Source organism: Coturnix japonica, chromosome 5 (assembly GCF_054131305.1).
Source record: "Coturnix japonica strain WE chromosome 5, WE-NBRP24, whole genome shotgun sequence".
Taxonomy (NCBI): domain Eukaryota; kingdom Metazoa; phylum Chordata; class Aves; order Galliformes; family Phasianidae; genus Coturnix; species Coturnix japonica.
In genome coordinates, this window is record NC_140667.1 from 16,825,236 (window position 1) to 16,851,903 (window position 26,668).

The window sequence follows — 26,668 nt, forward strand, 5'->3', positions numbered from 1 at the left end:
TTTAGCATCCTATTTATATTTTTCCAACAAATCAACATAGAACACACAAGAGGTAACATCTGTGTCAAAGCCCTAGACCTGGGAAGGAAGAATCCCTGAGGTAACACAAGCTGGAGACAAGCTGTCTGTCTGAATGGGGCTGTGGGTCTTTGTAGACAGCAAGTTGGATATGGCCAGAACATTAATTATCTAAACATTTCATTTAGGGGAAAAAAAAAAAATAAAAATCATAATGAGATGTAGTTCGGGGGTCAATCAGAAAAGTATTATTCAACTTCCAAGAACAAAACTTCAGCCCCTGGGAAAAAGAAGCTACAACTTAGGGTTTAAAATGACTAGGCAGACAGCCTTCACTGAGGATGCTAAGAAGCCAGAAATTGATCTAACAAGAGTAAAGCCATAAATACTCCCTAAAGCACACTGTATGTTTTAAACACAAACTGTAGGGTTGCCACTACTGTCCTGGAAAGATCAGTTGAAATGGTGTTTGTACACTCATTCTCTGCAATTACAAAGACATTTAAAGCACACAGCTGTAAATTGCTGGTAATGAAATGGACACCTAAGGGAAGAGTGGATGGCCGGGTTACTTATTCCCCTTCCTCAAGGTGCACAAACCCAGAATGCAATGTTAGGAAAGAGAAATAAAAATAAAAATCTATTCCCTGAAAGAAAACTGTGAATTTAATATGATGGAGCACAAACACAGAATAGCCCATATTGTGCGAGCTAAACTAAAATTATATTTAAAGTAGATCAGTGAGAAGTGTCTGAGTAAGAGCAAACTGGGACGAAATAAAAAGAAAAGAAGAAAAAAAAAATAGGAGATACACCACCTGCAATGTATGCTGGTCTAGATGACAATTTACAAGAGCTGCTCTGACAAAACGGTACTTCACCTGGAAGTGCTGATGAAACAAAGGTGTGGAACTGACTTCCACAAGAGTTCTCAGCCCAGACCTTGGAGGGCCACAAGTCCAGTACTGCTGCTCTGAAAAAGGATGTCTGCTGAAAGAGAGCTCTGCAGTTCTATTATGGAAAGACTGGGAACCGCTCCAACCAAATGAAAACCTGCATAAGACAACTGCTAGCTCCTTTCTCTCCCTCTTTTACACCTGTTCCATGAACAGTTTTTTTTTTGTCCAGTTGGTAGAGTTGTGGACCTACTTTACATCAAACAGCACAGCATTTCAAGACAGATTAACAAGTCCTAATTTCCCCTGGAAAGTGCTTCCTGATGCAAAAATGAAGCACTGCAACACAGGCCTTTAAAATAATACTAGTTCCTGGAGTGCCTAATGAAGAAAACAATAATCCCAACCGTGTTCTGCAGGGTGCAGTAAGAACCTTGTGCAGTATGCAAGTAAGCACAAGTACAAACATGCAGAATGCTGCATCTGAGGCAATTCATCTGGACAGGCTGGAGAGCTGGGCTGAAGCCAATGGGATGAGGTTCAACAAAGACCAAATGCCGTATCCTACGCTTTGGCTACAACAACCCCGGGAGACACTACAGGCTTGGGGCAGAGTGGCTGGAAGACTGCCTAGAGGAAATGGGCCTGGGGGTATTGATTGATGCTCAGCTGAACACTGCGCCCAGCTGGCCAAGAAGGCCAACGGCATCCTGGCTTGCATCAGAACGTGTTGCCAGCAGGAGCAGAGAGATGATTTTTCCCCCTGTACTCAGCACTGGTGAGGCTGCACCTCAAGTATTGTGTCCAGTTTTGGGCCACTCACTGCAAGAAAGACATCAAGGCCCTGGAATGTGTTCAGAGGAAAGCAACAAAGCTGGTGAAGGGTCTGGAGCACAGGCCGCATGAAGAGAGGCTGAAGGAGCTGGGAATGGAATGCCCAGAGAGGTGCTGGAGCCAGCGACCCTGGGGGTGTTCAAGGAACGACTGGATGTTGTGTTGAGGGACACGGTTTAGTGGGAGCTACTGGTAATAGGTGAATGGTTGGACTGGATGATCTTTTAGGTCTTTTCCAACCTTGGTGATTCTATGACAGAGGGAGGGTGGTAGATGTAGTCTACCTTGATTTCAGTAAGGCTTTTGATACTGTCCCCCATGACATCCTTATAACAAAGTTGAGGAAGTATGGGATAGATGAGTGGACAGTGAAGTGGGTCGAGAATTGGCTGACTGGCAGGGTGCAGAGGGTTGTCGTTGGTGGTGTGGTATCTGGCTGGAGGCCTGTAACTAGCGGTGTCCCCCAGGGGTCTGTACTGGGTCCGGTCTTGTTCAACATCTTCATCAACGACCTTGATGAGGGGATAGTGACCACCCTCAGCAAGTTTGCTGATGACACGAAGTTGGGAGGATTGGTTGACACGCCTGAAGGCTGTGCTGCCATTCAGTGAGACCTGGACAGACTGGAGAGCTGGGCAGTAAGAAACTGGATGAGGTTTAACAAAAGCAAGTGTAGAGTCTTGCACCTGGGTAGAAATAATTGCATGCACCAGTACAGGTTGGGGGATGACCTGCTGGAGAGGAGCTCTGCAGAGAGGGACCTGGCGTCCTGGTGGACGACAAATTGACCATGAGCCAGCAGTGTGCCCTTGTAGGCATACTGGCCAATGGCATACTGGGGTGTATTAAAAAGAGAGTGTGCAGCAGGTCAAAGGGGGTGATCCTCCCCCTCTACTCTGCCCTGGAGAGGCCTCATCTGGAATACTGTGTCCAGTTCTGGGCTCCCCAGTACAAAAAAAGACAGGGATCTCTATGAAAGAGTCCAGCGGAGAGCCACTAAGATGGTGAAGGGCCTGGAGCATCTCCCCTGTGAGGAGAGACTTAGGGAACTGGGTCTGTTTAGCCTTGAAAAAAGAAGGCTGAGAAGGGACTTAATCCAGGTTTATAAATACCTGAGGTGTAGGAGCCATAGTGGTGAGGCTGGTCTCATTTCACTAGTGGGTGAAGATAGGACTAGGGGTAATGGGATGAAAGTACAGCATAGGAAGTTCCACATGAATGTGCGGAAGAACTTCTTTACAGTGAGGGTGATGGAGCACTGGAACAGGCTGCCCAGGGAGGTGGTGGAGTCTCCTTCTCTGGAGATATTCAAGACCCGCCTGGACACCTACCTGTGCGACATGGTATAGGGAGCCTGCTTTGGCAGGGGGGTTGGACTCGATGATCTCTAGAGGTCCCTTCCAACCCCTACAATTCTGTGATTCTGTGAAACAGCCAGGCTCCTTTTTCCTTGTTACAGGTGGTGTAACAGTTTCAATAGAATACAGTTTCTAAGGGAATACAGGCAAACTGAAGATTAAACACTAACCCTGAGATAAAATATTTTGTCACATTTTCCCCACATGCTGCTATCTTTATAATCCAATCTAGGATTTTTCTTACTAGGACGGTAGAAAGCAGGGTTTGTTTTGTTTTTTCCCCATTTAGGTTTGAGTTCATTCTCTGTAGTTAATCTCAGGAAAAATAGAAAAGCCTCCAAAATTGGACTACTTTTCCAGTGGCAGAATGAGTTCATCGGATCCTGGTGCTTGAGCACGTACATATTTCAAGATGTGTAAGATATCATTGGCTGGCAAGAGTACTGAGCACCACTTGGCTTAGGTTTTGTACACAGGAGTGAAAACTAACTCATTATTTCTAACAGCAATCTATGCAAATGAGGGTATTCAGCACAGCCTGATCCACATATTTGAGCCCTGATCCCAAACCATGTTAATTCCATCTCATGAAAGTGCTCCCATTAATTTCTCATGGCATGAAAAGATGCGTGTGTACAAACCCTTAATAGACTGGGATTTTGACTTACAATGAAAAACTACTGGAGACAGAAAACTGTTTTGCACTGTGTGCATATACAGTGCTCTCACAAAGGAAGACTCTTCCTTCTGATTGTCTTTCAGTTATTAATGCAATCATAAAAAAGAAAAACAACACAGTAATAAGGTTGTGAGTGCTGACTACTTCTTCCCCCCCACCTTCCACCCCCTCTTTTTTAAATTATTCCAAATGAGACAGGTGTATTCACGTCTGTCTAAAACATTATAATGCCAATAGCATTCAGAGACCATTTCAAAAGAAATGGAATGTGTAATCTTTTCTAATTTCTGATACATGAACCAGCACACTGGATACCATTTAAAGATTCTCATACATACAAGGAGGCTCATCAGTGCAGCAGACATGAATTAAACTCCTGAGTCCAGACCATTTTTTTTGCCCTCCATTCAGGAATATTTATACTTGGAAAACTGGAAGGGGTTCACAATAACGCCCTACCTGCAAGATAACCAGATAGTAGGTAGAATTACTGAAAATGTAAAACAGAAAACTGTTGAACTAAAGTACAGCCAACAAAATATGTGTCCCTCATTAGATTTTTGGGGTCTTTAAGATAATTAAGAAATTACATTCCACAACTTTAGCCAACAGGCACCAGATATGCCTTTCACTTGGAAATCACACATCAAAAAATAGATCAGCAAAAAGTGATAACTGTGGGACAGACTGTGGTAGAAAGCTAGTCTGAATGATACTGTATGAGGCTCTCCACAGGTCACCCCAGGCAAAGTATTTCAGGCTCCACAACGTTATTTTCACTGTCCGATACACACACATTGCTTAACTTAACAGGGTTCTGATATTGCATGCGCTGAGAAAACTTGTTACTGTTGGGTATAAACATTGCCATTGGAGTCAGTGGGCTGTACAAATGGCTAAGTATGCTCATATTTGCAGACAAAATGCTCACTTGTAGTATGTAAAATTCTGAACACCAAAAAAATGACTGATAAGAAATTTTTATCTTTGTTTTGTAAACTATGTGTCAAACATTCATCAGTTAGAAACCAAGAAGGGGGGGGGGGGAGAGAAAATGAGCAAGATGTTTTTTACTGATTGTTTCTAAGATCTGCGCATAAATTTATACACATTTCCTTAAAATAAGACATCGCAAAATAATTCTATTTCAAATGGTGAGTCAAATTTAGTTGCCTTTTTATTTTTAATGTATGAAGAAAGAGCTACCACATAAACCACCAGCACACTTTGTCAATCCTTCAACACTACAGATTTTCAGAGAAATTTCACCTGCCAAAAATATAAAGGAAACAATATCAGCATGATATCCAAGGAATTAAGCAGCATAATTCTCATTAAGGTTGTGCCGTTAATCCCCACATACAGCACACTGAAAACTCACATTCATATGATATATTTCTGGATACTGGCAGAAATTACAGTTCTCCAGAATCAGATTATAATTACATAGGACTTCAAATTGTATATTGGTCAGTTCCTAGAAACAAAATGGAGAGCAAAATCTGCAGTTTCAGTGGGTGTTTTCGCACTAAATACAGATACTGAAAGCACTGCAGTTCATTTATCAGTTCGACAAAAATTGTTTCCTTTGTCTTTTTCTTCTCTTGTCAGTGAGATGAGGGCATATTATGAAACCACATAGGAAAATCTACTGATATTTTTCTTACAACACGAAACAAAGAAATTCTCCTTTTTAAGGCCTAGCTCAGATATGCAGAAGATGGGGTATCACTGCGTTTGGGTGTCACTGCATTTGGGTTTACTTGTTTCTTATTACTTTTTATTTATTTACTTATTTATTTAATGAATAATAGTCCTACATTGAATTTCAACCTGTGGATTCAGAAAAAAGACCTTAAGCAAATCATCAGTACCCAGTTATACCATGAGAAGTGCTGTTTCTTAAGCGTTTACATCTTGCTTCAAGATAAAATAACCAGAATCGAATTGTTTTACAAATTGCACTCTACACATTTAGAATAAAGTGCAAAGTGCTTCCCAGCCCAAATATTTTAATTAACATGAAATCCATATAGAACCATCTCTACTTCTAATCTTAGAAACAGCACAGCTGTAGAGAGAGATCAGGTCTACAAGCCTTGTTCTTTGTAGCGAATTTGGTTAAGCATGACAGAAAAAGGTCCTGAGGTAATTCAAGATAGTACAGGTATTGGATTTTGTGCTTTCCATTTTTCAACAAAGGAAACAAGCATAATTGCATTTGCTCCAGTGTGTCATTTAAAAAGCCTAGAGACAAACCATTTTTGGTTTTTGTGTAACTAAACAGATTGCAGCCAAAGTAGATCGGATTAACTGATTAAGAAAGATGTTGACAAACAGAACAGCAAAGACTCACAGTACTTTTTATACGCGTTTTGGTATCCACAAAAACATACACATCCAGGCTGTTTTAAGCTTGTTTTTAACCTACTAAAAGCAAGCAATGAAAGAATAAGACAAAGAGTTTTTGATGAATAAAGATGCTCAGGTGCTATGAAATCAGCCACAAAGAACTGCAGGCAAGGGCTTTTCACCATCCTTTTCATATATATACTCATTAATACATGACTGAAATTGCTGTTGTAATGTTCCACCCACTATAATGCTTGTTGGCAACAGTTTAACAAAAGCAGTCTTCTCTGTGGACTGAAGCACCATGCAGAGCTTTTTAAGCCCTGCTCAGCCTGCTGACTCCCTCACATGGGCAACACATTCAATTCAATCATGTGCAAAATGTGTACAGAAATCTGTGATTATCAGATTTATTTCTGATTTCCACAACAGGAAGCAAATCATGCCACGCAAGTAGAATTACATTCAAAACATTCAGCTGTTTGAGAAGTATTTAAGTTTTCTCCTGTCTCCTGTGAAAAATGGAACTTCCTACACACAACAGGGAGGTTGAAACTAGATGATCATTGTGGTCCTTTTCAACCCAGACTATTCTATGATTCAATGATTTGTCAGCAAGCAGTGAACAAGTGCAACTCTGGAAGTTTTAGGAAGAACTCTCATTCCACAGTGCTTCTGCAATAAAATTTCACCAGAGCATTCAAAATTCCACCACTTTCATTGACAGTTCTCTATCAGCCCATCAAGACTTATGTCTCTTTCCTCAAGGAAGTAAGACATACATTCATCACATCTATATATGTATTTTTTCTCCAGCTGATTAATTTCAACAGAAATTAAAGAGGGGCATAGCTTAGAAAAGCACCACATCCAACAGGTCTCACAAAAAGGATACTGGCTAAGTAGAGCCAGAGACTTCCAATAGCCTCAACAGCCTCAACTCAACAGTATTGGTAATGAGAATTCACACAGAGGGACATGATGAACAACAGCTTGAGTAATCTTGCCTTCAGAAGCTGTGTTGATCCCTGGATCACCTGATACATGCAGAAGACTTCCTCCAACCCAAAAGCGTGACTAAGACATCCTGCATTTCATTTGTTCTTGTCTACACATGCATCGTCCTTATAATCCTCACTTGAACAGAAACAAAAGCAATTTAAAATATAACCTGCTTTAGGAGTAAGAAGGAAGCAGAAGGTAAATGAAATATAATTCCTTCCCTGATCTTGCTGCTGATCTCTCATGTTGGAAAAGCTGCACTTCTGCTCTACATGCAAGCATTCCCATCCATAACACAAGTAACGTGCCTCTGCCTTTGCACCATGTTCCAGAATTACACCTAAAATGCAGCCTGTGAAGGTCAACAAGGGACATGGGGATTACTGCAGCACCTGTCACAATGCACACAGGTTGCTGAGGTACTGCCACACTGAGCTCACAAGCCACAGCCACATCAAAATCCACTGGGTGCAGGCCAGCAAGAGGTGGCAACGGTGGGAATAATAAGCAAGCACAAGTACTCTGAGACACGGGAAGCTATATCTGGCATAACTGTATCAGATGTAATTAAACCACTTCTGGCACCGTGGGAAGATATTTCTAAATGCACTTCAGCAGGGCAGAACGAATCGTTTTAGATATCAGACCACAAATAAATAAATAAACAAGTGGGGAAAAAAAAGAAAGGCCTAATCAGAATTTTTCAGCTCTTCTCACATACATATAAAGGTATATCTCCTGGTTTCTTGATGGAACACGACTCACCCACTGTGCAAAAGTGTTTAATCAATGTAACACGTGATTACCCTTACCTGCACATTTTTCATTCACAACTGGAGTTTGTACTTTTTGAAGGATTAAAGGTTGTAAGGTGAGCCATTTCAGCTTGCAGGATCATGCATCCAACATCATTCAGCTTGGTTCTGTCAGATGCAGGCAGCTCTATCTCCAGTTTACAGGATCTTGCCCAAAGTGGCAGAGGATGATGCATAGTTCAGCCCAGGAGTCATGGAAAGAAAGCTGTCTGGCACAAGCAAGCCAGAAATGCATAGGCAGCAACATCTTTCCCTACATGGCCCTTCAGAAGCATTTGCTATCCTGGGGTAGCACTGTACTACTACCAGCACACATGCTGTTAGCTTTACCTGCAACAAACTGGGAGAACACTGTGTGTACAAGCCCTACTACATAAGTGACCAGGGAGGCAATCAGTGACTGCCTGTCTGCATGGCTGAAGCTATGCAGGTCTGAAAACCATGCAGCTCCCCAGGGAACATCTGCTCTCCCCTGCGTCCATGTGTTGACAGAAGGTCCTCCATCTGAACCTAAAATCTATTTCAGAAATGAGTATGGTGACAGCTCCTGAATGCAAGAACAGACCTGAAGCATTATCTCCGTTATGATTATTAAAAGATTATTAGAAGACTATTAAAAGATAATTGTAAAAAATATGGAAGATTATAAGGAAATACCACCACTGACTTTCTGACAAATTTAACTGAACCCATACTATATCCAGACACTATCCCAGAGGTACATATATGGCCCTCCCCAAAAACAGTACCAAATATTCAAGAGTCCATGCTGCAGACCCAATTTCCAGGTACAAAAGGGGAAAAAACAAACACACACAACCAAGATGAATAAATTTCCTGAAGGACCAAATATCACTAGAATACAGAGGTAGTTGTGTGATGTAAAAAGAAAACAAATGCTTTTCATTTAACAAAATGATCAGCTTGGGAAATAATTCATAGTAAATCAATCTTTGTTCATTACAGACCTACTTTAATGGAGTGAAAATAAAAAGAATAGGGAAACAATATCACATCCAAAAAATAAATAAATAAATAAATAGACAGTCATCGAGTACAAAGTGAAAAGTAAAATCCTACACAACTTTATCTTTCTAATTACTATTTACTGCAATATGCACTGATGTTTAGCATCATTAATCCAAGCGCTTGACCATAGCAAATGCAGTACCTCAGAGCTGGCTGTAAACTAAAATCCTTGGGCTGAATTTTCATTCCAATGCACGGAGGATTAGTTTGAGAGCTCCTAGCACTGCTCATTGGGTATATTTACATTTCACCGTGTAATGCAGTAAAAACTTCTGTCTCTAATGCATCTTAAGTTTCACTTTTTCAAATGGGAACGAGTTGTTCTCACCAAACAACACATGAAGACTGAAAAGCCTTATACCCTGTTTGTCTTTTTGACGAAGCATCTCAATAGCCATTCTCCTTTCTTCTTGCTCCACCACATTAAGCATTTTCAACAGAAGCTTCAGATTTTCTAAGAGGCGAGCAATTAGGAAATGAAAGGAGCAGAGAAACTGAGTGACCTCAGCACTCATGAAAATCCAGTCCTAAACTCTTCAGCGCTTACTATGTACTACTACTCTCCATCCCTCATAAGCCTACAACAGCCTGATGCTAAAACATAACTCTACTATGTCAAAAGGTTTATAGTTTAGCAGGATTCAGCAGTTGCTGAACCAGAGTCCTGTAACTGAGCAGTCATTCCCAGTGAACCCTTAGTTGCTCTAATAGGTCTTTGTTTTTTTGTTATTGTTTATATTAGTTCAGTGAAATCATGGCTTTCAGAGATTATAAATTATTAATTTTATTTCTGATTTTCTAAGCAATAAAGCCTTTCGTGGCAACTCCAGAATTCAGTAGGTTTTTGGCCAAAAGTCTCTGAAAGATGAATGTCAATATACCAAATCTATATATTGTGAACTCCATGACCTCCAGAGTCTGTGGATAACATTTCTGAGACAAAATGAAAGGACAGGCTAAGCCCACAGCAAGAAGTAACCTGAAAGTCCAGACCCTCATCCAGAGCATCGGAAATACCCCAGGCAGGGACTTGAACTTGCACATCCCACCCTCCAGGCAATGCAAACATCAATATCACGTTTCCAATAGAGTAACACTGGAAATCACTCCGACGCAGGATGCACAGAATGGGAAAACTCTTTTTCCCTTTCAATACTATTCCGTACACCCACTATTTTACAAAGCCTCACAAATAGAGCTTTAAAGGAACAAACAACAAAAAATCAGAAACGAAACCAGAAGGAAAAAGGAAAAGAAAGGGGAAAGGAAGAACCATTCATCTCATTTTAATTTCTTCTGTGCCATTTTTTTTTTTTGTTGTTGTTGTTGTTGATCTTCAGATCTACAAATGATTTCCAAGCCAAACTAAGTAAGCCAGTTTTTCTATCTGCGCCAACCGTGCCAGAGTACTACTCTATATCATTTAGTAGGTAAAATTTAAAAAGCATCTTCCAGGACATCTCAAGCACAAAGCAATACCATGGTATTAGACCTTTCTTTTTGTGCACAGATTTGATGGCTCAGTTTCTCTAAGCACTAACATAACATTCTGTAATTAATAACTATAGCTGATATACCCAAGAATTAACTTCATAATTTGGAAAGTCAGGGCTAGAGTAGACAGCGAGTGATAAGGTGACTAGAGCTCCTAGGAGTCAAAAATTAACATTTTCACATAAAAACAATCTATCAATTTTAAATTAGCAGTTACATCTACATGGTGAACTCTCTTGTGATAGATACTGAACTAGCTGTAAACAACCTAACACGCATACTGGAAACAGTTTACAGTAATCCATAGCTCATCACAGATGGAACTGCCTCGTTCCTCAAAGGAGTAAATCCCTTCTGCATGTTTGATATTGTAAGGCTTTCAATATCTGTGTCAGCTCACATGCAGCTTGCCCAAATGCCTCTCTACTGCACTGCAATATGCAGCATGGACATACCACAGAGATCAAACACGGAAGGAAAGAATTTAACTAGTTCTCCACCAACAAAAACTACAGAGTTCTCCATGTCTAAATCTTTGCACAAATTTAATGATGTGCAGATGCATCTGAGCTCTACTTTAAGGACAAGCAATAAAACAAAGCCAGTGTAATTCTAGGGCAAACACAACAACTCTCTCTTTTACTTTGCTTTTAAAATCAGCCACAGCCAGTAAAGACATTTAAAATTCAGGATCTCTGAATAATCAGTTGTCAGCTTCTGACTCACTGGTGTGCACAGACACATCTTTAATGTTACCTAACACTGCTCTACAGATGCAGTGCCCCAAAAGATGTATTATTTCCCCATATACCTAACCTAAAAATTGAGATGGGCACGTAAGAGTTCACACTATCCCTAGGTCTGGAAAAGCTTATTTAAAGGAAATTCATTCTCCTAGCTTGAGTCTTGGCATTTATATTAGCCAGAATTGGTGGGATGCCTTCCAAGGTACACCAAGAGTCATAGTTTCTCACTTGCTACTCAACCTAACCTAAGCAGTTAGTTCAAGTCATCATCCAGACAAGTTATCTGTTACATTCTACAGTGCAGCCAACACTTTCCCAGAACTTGTGGAAGAGAGAATTGCAACACCCTGCAGTATATTTTTTGTTACTGTAGTCAATTGAAAATGCTGCTGTATTATTAGTATGAACTAGCAATGAATTACCATAGATATAATTGGGATCAATTTTCCTTGCACTTCTTGACATAGCACAGACAGCATTAGTGGACACACTTAGCCTTCAGCTTCACTCATTTTGCTTTCAAATTGATAGCATATATGAAAGACAAACCTGTTTTATTTCTTCCCCTAAACATAGATCAAATACTGCATTTCACTTGCAGACACAATTTCCAGCTTAGTCATCATTTGAAGTTAATCAAGGTATTTCCTCACCTTGTAATTTCTCACCTGCAGGTAGTTAGAACCATGATTACAATTAAAATTACCTCTAAAAATCTTCACGCTGCGGTTTCATTATCTATGTCAAATGAGTTACATTAATTATGAATTCAAATATTTGGAGTTGTGTTAACATGCATCTCAAAAGGAACCTTGAGATTTCCACCAAAATCTGCAGTTCAAGACTAAATTTGGGTAAACACCTGAGAACTCGAGATGAAAACTCAGTTTCATGAAAGAAAGACTTGGTCACTTACATTGTCAGAATCAGCATCCAAAACCTGCACAGTTCTTGTGCTGCTAGAAGCAGTGACCTTTGCATGCTCTATATAGCCTTCTCTGGGAGAGCTTTATCTACTTAAGTCACTGTTCTCATCTTTTCTATTTTCTCAAGATCAGAACAGACAAAAGAAAATGATGATCATACACCTGTATGAAAAATTAAAGCAATAAGAAGGCCAACAGTCACCCTCATCTTTTTGCATGTGCATCATGTCCTTCCCCTGCACTTGTCTTCTACACTGAAAATTCTTCAGACTGAAGACTCTCTTGCTGTACATCTGCACAGTATTACCATGATGCAAAAGATAACAGAGCCTGGAGAGGTGCCATATTCTCAGCTAAGAGCCCTCTAGACTTGCTGGAATTATCCTGCCACTGTGTCACAGAAGAGGCTGCAAAAGGTGAGAAAACAATTCTTCAGCTCCCCACAGCCAGCCATTTGTGTGAGACAGACCATTTCCTAATCCCAGCTACTAACTATCATATACCACACAGCAACAAATTCAACAGAAGACATTTAGAGAGAAGATCTGCAGGTACCATATAGCTGGCAAATCAGAATTCTATTATCATGAATAAGCTGAAACCAGAAAAGAAAAAAAAAAGGAAACAAAAAGAAAGTAAGCTTAACAAGATGCAGGGAAAAAATGGCAGAAAAAAGGTGTGTTCATACAGAGAAACAACAGAAAGAAGAAAATGAATTGGAAAATAAGCCATCAGTATGAGGGGATGAGCAATGAGGAGGAAGTGTGAAAAGAATCCAGCTCGCTGGAACAGCAATTTTTAGTTACTAATAGAAAGTGCCATCTTCCAGAAAAGCTGCTGCTTACATGTCTAAATGCAAGCAGCTTTAAGGGAAGTCCAAAAAGCCTCAGGCATAAGAGTCTAAATCGGCTGATGCAGGGAGCTGCAAGAGGAGATATAACATTTCATAGCCATTTTCCATCCGTGATCCAAATCTGGCACAGATGGCTCGTAAATGATTGTCACTGCCAGAAATCTGTAAAAGACTGTCACTACCAGAGGCCCATTGGCCTGTTATGAAATCAGTTTTACTCTCAGTCTGGGTATTGATACTGTAAAAGTAGCCAGAGGTCAAAATACTATAAGACAGCTGGGGAGTAACTGTCTATCACACAGAGCAAAGCACACACTATGATAGACAAAAAAGCTCTCTCAGCCTCGCTCTCCAACTGAAATCCACCTTTGGCACACTGATGGGATGACTGCTTCTCTCCCAGCTCAGTCACTGATCTCCCTTGTACCTTGTCCCATTTCCACTTCAGCCAATTCCCTACATCTTCCTCTGGTCTTTTTATTTCCCTCAGCAGCAAAACCAAAGTGATACTTTATTTTCCTCTCGTCTCTTTTCTGTCCAGTTGATTTCAGCTATCAAGAATCAGGGTAGCAATTGCCACTGATGACATGCTTGTACAGCTCCTTGTCTTGACACTGGGCCTAAACAGGGCTTTGATCTCAGCTGGAGGCTCTGTGCAGTATAATGGTTATACCCTATACGAGAGCGCAGACCCTCAAGGCTCTGACTTAAATGTCTCAACAGCACAGCACTAGGCTACTTTTATACAGCTCAAAAACTTGAGACAAGACTACCTAATTCAGAGCAGAGCAGACACACACTCTCTGCACCCTTTTCTTTAGAAAAAGCAGCTCTCATAAATTATCAATGCCATTCCCCATGGGAGGCAGCTGAGAGTGAGCTCGCCTGCATTGCGATGCACCCGCAATCACAAACTGCACCTTGCAGAGGGGGTGATCTGCCCCCAGAACACTGATGCTGTAAGATAGGTATTATAGCAAATAAACACATAGCATCAAGCGTGGGGAGCTCATCATCTTCAAGCACATCCCTGTTCCAGAACTTGTTTATACATCACGCTTTCAGAAACCTTCTTAGCTGCTCTAATTGCCATGATTCATGAATTTACAGCACATCTCTGCTCCAACACAATTCTCATCCAAATGTAATCCTTCACCTGGCAAATAAATAAGTAGCGACAGTTTATATCTTCAATTTCTAGGCACAAGCTTGAAACTTCAAAGCGAATTCATAAAAGCAACAAAGAAAATGAGCATAATAAAAAAAGGTCATGAGGGAAATCATGTACATTACTACTATCACGCTGTAAACTCAAATCTCCTCAACCTATCACTATTAGTGTTTCAAAAGCAGAATACAGAAAAGGAGAAGGCATACAGGGCAAAGTATCCACACCACAACCTCTGTTCCATAAACAAAATGAACCTTACATCCACCTCAGCATGAAAAAGCCAGCACCGACTCAGAAGGAATTAGGTAATATTTTTTGCTAATTCACATAAAATATTCTCAGGATCTTCAGGATGGAAATGCAGTCTGCTCTGTGAGTACTGGAAACGCAGGTGGATCGCATGAATGAAGCATTCCAAGATGTGCACACCCAGCTGCTCCCTCGCACTGCACGTTTCACTCCCACAAAATGGTATTCTGACCTAATTTACAACTAAAACTTTCTCCATATACGCATTCAGATTCCTGTTTCCCAGATGAATGCATTTCGGGGATCCTAGAAGGTACTTTAAACACACACATTCCACAACATTTGCAAAGACCTACTTTGAACTCTGGAGTTTGTTCCCTGTAAACCAAAAAATGAGTCAACTCCTTTGGGAGAGCGCAAATCATGGCACAAGTCTAAAGCAGGCCATTCCAGAGGAGGGCGGTTTCTTCGCCCTGTGATTTGGGAGGCTTTTAACTGTTGGTAACCACAAGTGTACAGTCAACATTTGTTAAGAACATTAAGTTAGAAAAGATGTGAGCATCTTCACATCAGGGTCTCTCTGAATATCCACTGCATCTACCCTGCTGGCTTATTTAGCTGCACAGTGTGCAAAGAAAACAAGACGCTTTATTTCCTTCTTCAAAGCCACTGCTACCAAACCCCTGAGAGAACTTTTGGCCCCAGCCTCTGCAGAACCTTGAGTACAGTGGGAGAACAGGGGAACAGTTATGGGAAGAGCTGCGAGCAGCTGTTCTTGTGGTATTTTTGCCTTCATTACTTCAGCTTCGAATTACATCAGAAATCACCAGCTAGTCATTTTTGAAGCTTATTGCCAACTCCTTACATCTTTTTAAAACACAGGCTCTGAAAAAGCTGTGGGAGCAAACGGCAATATTCTTGGATTCGCTGCAATCAGTTTTCTTTCTTTCCCATTCCTCTGTTGATGAGAAGGATCACGAGCACTGATCAAACCAACAAACCTCCACTTTGGCACCCATCGTTCTCTTTTTCCTCTCCATCTCAGGGAGTGATTTACGTGTGTTACACCGCATCAGCAGTCGCACACCTTTACTAGAAATATTGCCATTTAAGCGACAAGTGGACCCACAGAAACAGCCGCCTTTAGCACGAATGCACAGTGCAAGTATTTGTGAACTTAGGATCCGCTAAAACAACTAACCGAGCCGCTGCCTGTTCCCGCACCCACACGAGCAACGTGAAAATTCTGTTTTACAAAGAAATGAATGAAGCGAGCACGCCGTGCCGCGTTACGCAGGACACCGTTTTAAGGCGCACGTGATTCTTTTTGCAGTAGTTTGAGAAGAAGACTCCAACTCTAACACAACGAAGCCGCAACGTGCTCAGCTCGAAACGCACAAATTCCCTCCCCGAGCTCGGCACCCCCGGCCCAGGACAGACCTATCCCCTACTCCGGCAACGACCGCCCGCCGGGCGCAGCGCCGGGGCGATGCGGACGGAGAGAGCGCTCCTCCCGCCCGGGCTGGCTCCCGCTGACGCACGGGGCTCCCGGGCAGCGGCTACGGCCGCTCCGGTAGCTTATAGCAACGACGGAGCCAATGGCGGCCGCCCGCAGGGCGCTGCCATGGCGATCCCGCCGCTCGCCACGGCCGCTCCGAGGGACGGGTGGCCGCGCCTTGCCCGACCCCGTCGGCTTCTCGGCTCCTGGCAGCGGAGGAGCCCTACGGCCTCGGAGCGAGCGCGGCGCCGCCAGCGTCGGAGCGCTGCCCGCCCGCGACGGGCGGTTCTCTCCCCCGGGAGCGGCCCCGAACTTGGCGGCGCGGGACCGGCCCCGAGTTCGGAGGCGGGACCGGGCACCCCTCCCTCGCGGCTGCCCCTACCTGTAGGGGATCCAGTCCGCCTGGTGCCTTGAAGTCATCTCTCGCCGGCGACGCTGCCTGGAGCCGAGGACGGGTTGGCGGCCGCCGCTGCCCGAGTCGGAGTCCGCCGCGGCGCGGGCAGCATCCTCCGTCCGAGGCGGGGGCGGGCGGGCGCCGCTTATCCCGGCGGCGGCCGCGGAAACATCCCCCCGGGGAGGGCTCCCCGCGGCGGGCCGGGCTGCATGGGGAGGGGGCGGCCGGGGGCAGCGGGAGGCGGCTCCCGGCTTTTCCTCCCCGCCCGGAGCGCCGGCTGAGACGGGCGGCGGAGCGGCGGGGGGGGGGCCGAGAGAAGGGGCGGAGGAAGGGCTGGCGGCGGGCAGGGAAAGGCAGGGCGGCCACACGCGTCCCCGCTGCCGCTATCCGCCCGCCTCCCCGCTGCCGCCGCGCCGAAGCATCGCCAGGGCGAGGCGGGCCGCCGGCTGCCGGGCCGCCCTCCACGTCGGGACCGCCCCTGCCCCGTCAGCCGCGCAGCCACTGACTCACGGCCGGCGCTCGCCCCAACACTGGGCATGTGCGGGGCGGCGGCGTGGGGAACGCGGTTGTCAATGGGGCGCGCGGAGCTCGGCCTGGAATTGGTACCTTTCGGCCGAGCTCTGCCGGCAGCCCCTGCCAGCACAGAACCGTGGCCCAAAATGGCCGAGGAATCGCGGTCCGAGGGCGAGTTGAGCGCGGCTGCTGAGGAGGGAACCAGGTGCACGGACCGGTGCTGAACCCCGGCCTTGACAAATCTCAGCTTCTATCAGACAGAGCCTGCCAATGTAAAACAACATCCCTCAGTGCTGCCAACTGAAGTGCCCATCTCTCAGTACCACACTGCGTGCTTTTCAAGTGTGCCCATTGACCGGGGCTCATGTAGAAAAGTAAGAAAAGAGGGAAGGAGAAACTCCCAGAAAAGAACAGTTTCCTGTTTTCAGAGTCTCAAAAGCTCTCAAGACTGACTATTAGATTATCTACTTTCAAAAAGCCCTAAGTTCAAAATCTGATAGATGAGCTAGTGTGCACATACCAAAAAGCTCCCTCCAAACCTTTGAGCTGTGTGAATCACAGAAGTGCTTACTGTAATTGAAATAGCCTGAACCCATGTTTGTATTAGCAAATACAAAATGCACAAGGTTTCTAGATGTTAAAAAATGGAGGCCTATCAGGGTGTCCTAGAAGATGGAGATGTGCTGGAGATAGCTTCCCTCCACTGAGAGCTGCTACAGAGAAGAGATGTCAGGAAAACTGTGGACACAAACAGATGGCTTTCTTGTCCCCTTTCCTAGTGTCATGTTCTCAGCCCTCTTAATCCTCCCCCGCAGTGATTCTCCCTCACTTTACCATCTCAGGTCACCAGCTTTTTTACTGCCTATTGAGTAGCTCTGGCTCTTTCTTACCAGCAGTACTCTGCCCCCATAGATGCAGGGGGTGAGCTGAGCAGAAAGCCCTCTGCAGCTGGCAGGAGAACTGCACATTTCTACCTCTGAGCAAGGTCCCAACTCACCAGGCCCCACTGGATGTATACAACGCTTTGTATACAAGGTGCACAAGCTAACTGGGTGACAGTGAAAGAGCTAAACCACGGGAGAATGGCTGAGGGATTCATTTTGCTGCCCCACAAGCCTCAGAATTGCCCTTGGGAAGCAGACCTGATTGCTCGCATATCTGGTAACTTCCAGCAGCTCAGCAAAGAGCTGGCCTTTGCAAGGGACTCTCCCTCATTGTAAAGGTGTTGTGTAAAGGTGGCTAATATAAAGATGTTGACCAAGATGGTGATAAATAGTCAAAGGTTATTAGTAAAGAAAACTCACCAATGTCAATGCCCTGACCAGATAGCTGAGGCGGTCTCCACCAGGGAGCGATCTCCAAGAGATGCTGCCTCATTGGTGGTCAGCCCTTAAATGAGGTCTCAGAGTCAAAGTCCACCCATTCTGGAGCACAGCTACATTACTTTCACCTGTGCTCCCACAGCTGACCCAACACTTGCCTCAGCTAATTAATCAGTGGTTCAAGCTGTGATTTCCCATACACTCATGCTAGAACAAAAAGTGGGAAAAAATACCAGCATGCAAAAAGTAACCTTTTTAAGCAATAATGATTTCCAGATGTTGTCTGTAAAGAAAATTGTACTTCTCAAAAGCCATACTTAGTTTCATACACCATCATGATGGGCAACATAATCTCATGGAAAAACATTACTTTAAAGGTTGAATTCTGAATATATGAAACATGGAAATCAGCAACATAGATGCAAACTTTGGCCCTCCACTGCAAAATGCATCTCACCATCATTATGTATGCTGTGCTTCCTTGCCAATTATTCTTATTTTGTCCCCTGTGTAAATTAAGTGTCCTACTAATACCTTTTCTGATTTAGTTGATGAATAATATGCCTGCATCCAACAGTTGGAAACACCTGCATTTGCAACCGAAAGCCTTCTGGCAATCTGGGTAGAGAGCAGGACATCAAAGCAAGAGTAATCCTTTGAAAGGGAGTAGGCAGAGCCTAAGCAAGGTCTAAAATAAGAAACTGATGCAAGCTCCTTCCTAAAAGTACAGACAGATAACACAAAGAAGTTCTCACTTTGCTGTGAAGGAGTAGTTTAGTTATTATCATCTAAGCTGTGGGAAAAAAGAAAGGGAAAAAAAAACAAAACAAAAAAAAAAAAAAAAAAAAAAAGGAAAGGTGAATGTATACACTAACCTGAAATAAAGCACAGAGTATCTTCTGTGGGGAGATCCTTATTTGTCTATATTCTTTCAGCATGTGCAGTTGCTTCTGCAGTAGCAAGAGCAGCACTGTTCAGAACTTGTGCGCTGCAGATGGGGCCTGTATGTAGCACACCTCATGGCAGGCTCAGAATAAGTACTGAATTATGTTCCAGTTTCGTTTGTCCTTTTAGTCAGCCTCGAGGAAGGCTGATTTTAGAACAAGGAATAGTGCAGAAATGAGTAGCATGAGTTTTATTTGTGAGCCCAACCTGGTTCTATACTGTGGTGTAACACATACCCAGGCTCACAGACCCTAACTCATTCGTAAGACATCCGTGAGACCCATTTGAACTTTGCTTTGTAGGTCTTATTAAAAGGATACCCAACAGTCTGTCTGGATCAGCTCTGTAGCATAGCACAGAAAACACTTCTACTCAGAATTTTAAAGCATATGATGTCACAAACAGGACAGATTTGGCATAATAATATAAACCTTCTTGGTTTTCCTTTATCAGCTTGGATGCTTCTGAGTTTAAGCCCCAAGTGACAAGGAATAGCTTTGTGCTTATGCTGGCATAACTACAGAAGTGGCCATGTGTAGATTTTCCATTCCAATATATCTAAAATCAAGCCACAATATTTGAAGTAAAACCATGCCAAATAGAACTTAGCTGCATTCATTACAAACTTAGAGCTCCTGACAAAGTTCATGAACTTTTCAACACAGAGCTCAGATCAGTTGTGAGCGTATACAGGGTATTTTGTTTGTTTGCTTACGTTAAAATCAAACTGCACCTAACCAGGACCAGATGCAAAATATGAGGTTTTATAATAATGAGGTGAAATTCAGTAAGTTCAGTGGATTTTTTCCCAAGCAGTGAGAGCTGGAATGAGTTGAAACAAATTCAGAATAAACTCCAGAGGTAAGATAAAGAGAATTTCAACTTTCACAAATCAAAAAGAAGCAAATTCTTGCATAAAGTGGACAAAAATCAAAGCATCCAGTGGTAATTTTAGCCATAAACACTTCAGCTATAACGAAGACATGATAAAGATAATTCTGCTCATAGTTCTGGGCTTTGGATAAGGCTTATGCCAAGTTCACACTCCTTGTGATTTGAACAGAAAGAAGTCCAATTTTCAATCTTCTTGTTTCCCTGATATGACTAAAATGCTTTGTTTTCATATACCAACTTCAACTACTGCAAGAAAAATTTTGTGTTAAAGTGAACAATTTGGAGATGAAACTGCAAAGGAGATGAATTGTTATTGTGAAAGATTTATCAGAACCTTTGCATGGTTGATCTTCTCTCTTTCTCCACGAAAGCTCACTTCGCCTTACTGTATTTCATCTATTCTCATTCCAGTAAGTACATTTCTGTTTCTTTATTGTGAGGCTGTGAAGCATAAATACCAATCAGTAACACACTGAAATGAAACTGCCACCCTCAGCAAGTTTGCTGATGATACAAAGTTGGGAGGATTGGCTGACATGCCTGAAGGCTGTGCTGCCATTCCATGAGACCTGGACAGGCTGGAGAGCTGGACAATAAGAAACCAGATGAGGTTTAATAAAAGCAAGTGTAGAGTCTTACACCTAGGGAGGAATAATTGCATGCACTAGTACAGTACAGGTTGGGGGATGACCTGCTGTAGAGGAGCTCTGCGGAGAGGAACCTGGGTGTTGCTGCTGGTGGCCTGCTTCTAACATCTGCTGTGTAACTTTTTTGATTGGTTTGATGCCAGATCCTGTAACAACAGTTAGAAACTCTCTCAAAACCTTGCACTTCATATATCCAATGCTCTGCTTCTCCGCTGTAACGCCAGTACTACTGGAAAAAAATTCAACTCTTGCACAGAGACAAACACGTGACTGGTATGCATAAAGTCACTAATGCTTGAACAAGAAACTAGTATTATCCTAATCTGAGCTTCTGTCAGTGGGACCACTAGAATCAGATTCTTCTCTATGTACCCTTCAGCCTCCCATTTTCACTGCCCTCTAGCATTACTCCTACACGCTTATACAAACAAATGACTGTGTAAGATACATTTTCCTCTAATAGTGCTTAAATCCAAAATTGGATAATCTTATCCCATATCAGCTTAGTATTTTCAGACATTTTTAGAAGAGACTCCTTGCAGCTGTAAGACAGGCCAATATTCACAGTGTGATAAGTGGCACTTTGTTGCCCATGAAAATTGTGTCACTTTTGTTTTGCCTTCCTCTCCTAAAAAAAAATCAATGATTTTTTTGAGATCAGATTGGGTTTTTTCTTTGTTTTCCTTCACAAAATACCAGTTGTGCTCTTTTTACTCATTTAGTTGCTCTGAGCTAATTCACAGGTTTTTTTTTTTTTTACTCTCAGCCTGAAAGAGGGGAACCTATCCTACCTCCCTTTATCATCACAGTAAGTCTAGAGGACCCTACAGTGTCCTTTCAGTACAAAAACAGGCTCTTTCAACTGACTGGGACAACCATCCTGAAAGCCTTGTAAGCTCTTAGCAAACACTTAACAGGCCTATAGCAGGGGGGGTGGAACTATGTGATCTTAACAATCCTTTCCTACCCAAACCATTCTGATTCTATGTTTTAGCCTGCTGAAATGGGAGAACCTAAGGTATCTATTCATATTAGTATTTTCTTTCCTTCAAATAGTCTTTCAGACATAGTTTACATGCCTTTGAAGGCTACTGGCTTTACCTGACAACAACCCAGAAAACTGAAATGCTCCTAGTAGAACCAGAAATGCTTTGCCAGAGGGGTTTGTTCCAAACATCATGATGAAATCTCATTCTATACTCTAGATTTTGTACTTTCTAGTTTTCTTTAGGCATGATTACTGGAAGAAGCTTCTTTGTTTAGAGAACAAAAAATGACCCACAGTCTGAGAGAATTAACACTCTGTTATACAGTATCACAGCGTTGCAATTAAAACGAAGTCAAGTTCACCATACAAGGGAAAAAGATTCAAATTAGTCTCTCTGGAGAGAAAGCAGATAGGAAAATACAAGACTAACTTGAGAATATTTGAGCATTCTTGTAATTAGAAAATAGAAGTGCTAGAGTCCTTGAAGTCTTCAGATGATATCTAAGATTAAATAGTATCAAGTTATTCTTTTCATTTGCTTTCTTTAAAAAGATACAGCCAGTGAAACTTTCCGTAAGAAGCAGGAATAAGTACTTCGATAATTGCTTTGCAGCTCTCTTTCTGCTGTAGTGGTTTAAGTACATTTGAGCTTGCAATGGAAATACTTGATTGCCATTCAGAATTAATACTACTTATTAGCTTGACCTACCACAGTCACTTACACTTGAGCAAATGTGGTACTATTTATAATATAACTTCTTTACATCATCTTTGTAATACAATAAATCGATGCATTCAAATGAGAGATAACTTGAGGCAAGAGCAAAAATGTGGTTTGTCTACAGCTATATAGAAAGTCTTTAGGTAAGCTAGGAATTGATCCATCCATCTTTACTGAAACATCCATTTACAGTGCATACAAAGCATATTCTGTGTATAGTGTGCCAAGTGCTGAATCCTTCGTACTTACTAACACAAGGACAGGCTGAGAGTGCATTGCTTACTCAGGGTTCCTCTGAATTATGATCTAATGCACCTCACCTGATAATAATTTCAAGTATACATGTACACTAAACATAACATACAGAGCTGGATGAAAATTTGTTTGCAAGAGTTGGAAACGTTATTGATTTTACCACACTATTTACTCACTTTACCTCAATAGTGAATGGAAGTTGTGGCCAAATATGTCAACAGAAGCATTTATTGAGCCACGATGTTCCATAACTTGGTCCAGCTTAAATACACTTTTGTTGTTGTGCTTTAACATTCTTATAAAGGTATTAGTTCACTATTTACCAGGTTATCAGTGCTGTAGCTGTAACAGAGTCCAACAGAAGCTGCCTGAACATCTTCCTCTGAGGGATTCTGGGGCAGTTTCTCTTTGGCAAGGAGGTAGCTCCACGCATGAATACACAGAGAGCACTCCCTGCCTACACCTGGAAGTCTCCACGTGTTCCTCATGCAATCCAGTACTCTCTCCAGAAAAACATCCCTCCAGCACTTCACATCTACCTTTGGCACCCACCTGCAAAGGCCTCCCAGGAGTTCCAGGCAGCCCTACTTGACTATGTGTTTACCATCCCTCCTGTAAGGGAAACCCCAAAGGTACATCATGGAGTAGGCGGGGTACCACCCTCTTAGAGGCAGGGGACACCTGTATCAAGACAAGTACAGCCACACTACACTCCTCAGCCCAATACTTTTTATGCGGCAGAGAAGAGCCCAATGCTGAGTTATTAACAGTTCTGTGAGACCTGTATCAACCACATCTGGCAGACCATGAACACATTGTCCTCATTAACATCATCAGTGATTTGTGCAGACTTGCCTTGACAAATCAAAGCTATTTTGTTTGTTATTTCTCTGTAAAAGGATTTGAAGCAACTGTTACTCTCAAAATAACTTTCCTGGCAGCCAGACATAAAGATAAGCTTCTAAAATTTCCCTTCTGGACATAAAATCATAAGTACTAAAGCAGCAATTAATTACAAAGTGAAACATATACCTTCAAAGACCACTGTAAAGAAAATACAAAGATGCATTAATAAGAGATTCCCACTTAAAAAGAAAAACAAAAAAAAAAAGTTCTTCAAAGAGAGTTTTCTTGTGTGACAAAAGGTAAAGCAACATTTCTCAAGTCACTTTGGGGTGAGAGCTGAAAACAAAGAAATAGTGAAAGTGAGTTTAAATCTCTCTAGTAAACATTTAGAAATCAAATGGATGCAAAATCATCTGAGCCTGTGCAGATTTTCATAAAGGGAGATGACTGGGTAAAGTCTATCTTCTTGTATTCATTTTGCTTTGCAGAAACCAATATTCTTATTTGGCTTCTCAGACCATTTTCAAATATCTATTTTATCCTAAATTACTGTAGGTGTGTTGTATATGGATATCCTTCCCTCTAATCTCTGAATCTGGGGATTGCTTTACACCTCCTTATTAATGATAGTTCTGAACGCTTCTTCTACTCCACCTTCCTTGCATGGATAACACACTTTCCTCTCTACTACTCCAAGTTCAGTCAACTGGGTTCCAGTGCCTGGGTCTTTTATGTGCCAAACACAGTTGTTCAGCTCTAGATCCTAACATTGGCACTAAGACTGTATCTACATCCTTCAACTGCCCCCATAGAAGCAGCAATTTGCAAAGTCAGTTGACTGAGAGCAAAGATGCTTTCTGCTTTACCCAAAATGTATTATTTGTGACTAAGTCAAAAAAAGATTCTGCATTCAGCACAGCAACCCTTCAGCAGATGTGCTGAATGTACATGCTATTATGTACATGCTATACAAAATACAAAAACAGGCAGAAGATTTGCATTGGTGAAAACAACAACGAATATGATTCATTAGCTAGTTAGAGGCCTGGATTTAGTGAGAAATCTGAGGAAAGGATAAAAGTAAAGGGCATGAGACAAGTTGGGATGTTAGAGCCTGTTACCTCCTTGCTGCTGGTACTATCCTTTGTGCCTGTTCTTTAATTAATGATGTGGCTGTGGCTTCTTACCTCTCTTCCTTTCACAACTCCATCTCCTTTTCTTCCACAATGAAGCTATTGTGCATGCACAGGCTTTTTGCACTATACCTGCTGTGAATCTTCTCCCTCTCCTAAGCGTTCCAGTGCCCTTCAAAATCCACTTTGCAAAAAGCACTGCCTGTTCCTCAGGAACTGCTGAGCATTTTCCTCATTCTGATTTTGCTGTTTACTGATCCTTGTCTACAACATCTTGCTGTACATTAAGAAGGTGATAAAGTAACAGCCTGTTAACAACCAGTGTAGTACTGTACAGTAGTAGCAAAGAGATGTGGTGAGACACACCGACTCAAAGACATAGAGAAACTCCCTCTTGTGCTTCTCAGCATGTTTTCCAATTAAATTCTCAAACAGATCCAGCTAACAATAAGACCTGGCCTTTACATAGAAACCTCAAAGTGAAACCAAGATTCACAGAAAAAAATGAAATAAAAGAGAAACAGAAAAACACAGCCAGTCTAGAAAACATGGAGAAATGTTCACTTAGGGCAGCAGGTAAATTGGTGTGGAAAAGGAGAGAACAGAAGGAAGGGAAAAATACACATACTGAAAAAAGCAGCCAACCCAAGGCATGGGAAAGTTGGGTCTGTGGGTCTAGAAAAACAAGGTTGGAGTTGATGAACAAAATACAGCCAGAGAAGCTACACAGAAGGAAAAAAACCACAATCCTACAACAGTGAAAAGCCTCCAAAATATCACATATTGTAATAGGGTGTTGTAGTAAGTCAGTCAATTGGATGTGAGTCACGCAAGAAATATGCAAAGTTATGCAGTACCTGAAGTGGCGGCAGGTGGTTATTGTTACTTTCCTTCTGTTCGCCAACTTCTTGCCACTTGGTGACAATAAATTTTGTTCCACAAAACAAACCAGCCATACAATAAATGAACAACACTTGAAAGGAAAATACATGCAGTGGACTTTTTTTTGTTTTTGAATAGCAGGGTTGTCCACAAACAGCCCTGTAAAAACAAATCAGTCTCTAGAAAAAGATGCTATGGTCCTAAATAGCGCTTAAAAAACCCAGCACCACAGACCTCCATTCTCAGATGTTCTGCATCTCTCCGCCATGTGCCCTAGCTATCAAATACTAGGTAAAGAGCGATTTTCTTCCCCCCTCCTCCCCCCCCCTTTTACTACTCACTTTATGCATAGACTCTCCAAGAGATCTAGATGTATTATTAAACCGAGATTATAGGACAGTCTGTGGCTTAGCAGCAAGTTTTGTTCTGGAAGGAAATAACCGGCAATGAATAGATATTTTCAAAAATCCATTGAAACTGATAAATCATTCATACATTTTTATTTAATAGTTAGCCTAATATGATCAACTTGGGCCTTCTGAGAAGTAGAAAACACAATTATACCAGCCTATCTCTATCATTTTATCTTAGTATCAATAAGGGCTAACTGTCCTTAATATAATTTTTGATTATTTGTAATTAAATCTAACTCTATGTGGTTAAAGAAAATTGTAGATTAATTGGAATACTTGGAAGAATCAGTCAATATTACTTCCTTTAAAGCCACACCTGTGATTTAACTGTAATTCAGAAAAGAATACTGGAAAAAAAAATAGGTTTTTGTACTGGCACACTGCTTAACAAACTGCTATTCACTGGAGACCTTAGAGTGGCAGTAAAACAAAAGTTCCTCTGAGCACATTTCCTCCATCTGGAGATAAGTCTAGTTCTGGATAGCAGTAGAAAAGTACTAGGGAGTATGAATAGTCTTGCCTTGACGTATGTGTTGACCAAACACAAAATGGAGACTCTGGGCTGTTTTTGCACCTACCACTCAATAACTTATGCCATTATATATAAATTATTTTCATTCCCCACTGGTATGAAATGAATTCTAAGCAAATACAAAAGAAGAAGCACGTCTGTCCCAGTTGCAGTCTCAAGAGAAGAACTGATCAAATATATTTATCTTGAAAATGGTTAGATTTACAGCAGCACAAAGTTATTTCCAGAGATGCTAGAAGTTACATCTGCTGTCCTGACATCAG

At 42.1% G+C, this 26,668-nt stretch overlaps 1 protein-coding gene across 16 annotated transcripts in view; it reads right to left on the reverse strand.

Annotated features, from left to right (window-relative positions):
• The window catches only part of TUB (TUB bipartite transcription factor), a 114,622-nt gene that overhangs the window by 37,828 nt on the left and 50,126 nt on the right, over positions 1 to 26,668 (reverse strand). For 3 of the 16 annotated variants that reach the window (XM_085550166.1, XM_085550165.1, XM_085550164.1), the window contains exon 1: positions 16,303 to 16,754. The exons of 11 other annotated variants lie outside the window; for them this stretch is intronic. In XM_085550166.1, the coding sequence (XP_085406292.1) occupies positions 16,303 to 16,340 (38 nt within the window). In that variant the 5' untranslated portion in view covers positions 16,341 to 16,754. Of the gene's footprint in view, positions 1 to 15,862; positions 16,183 to 16,302; positions 16,756 to 26,668 lie in introns of those variants that run through there. 2 more of the 16 variants (XM_085550173.1, XM_085550170.1) reach the window with 2 other exon arrangements.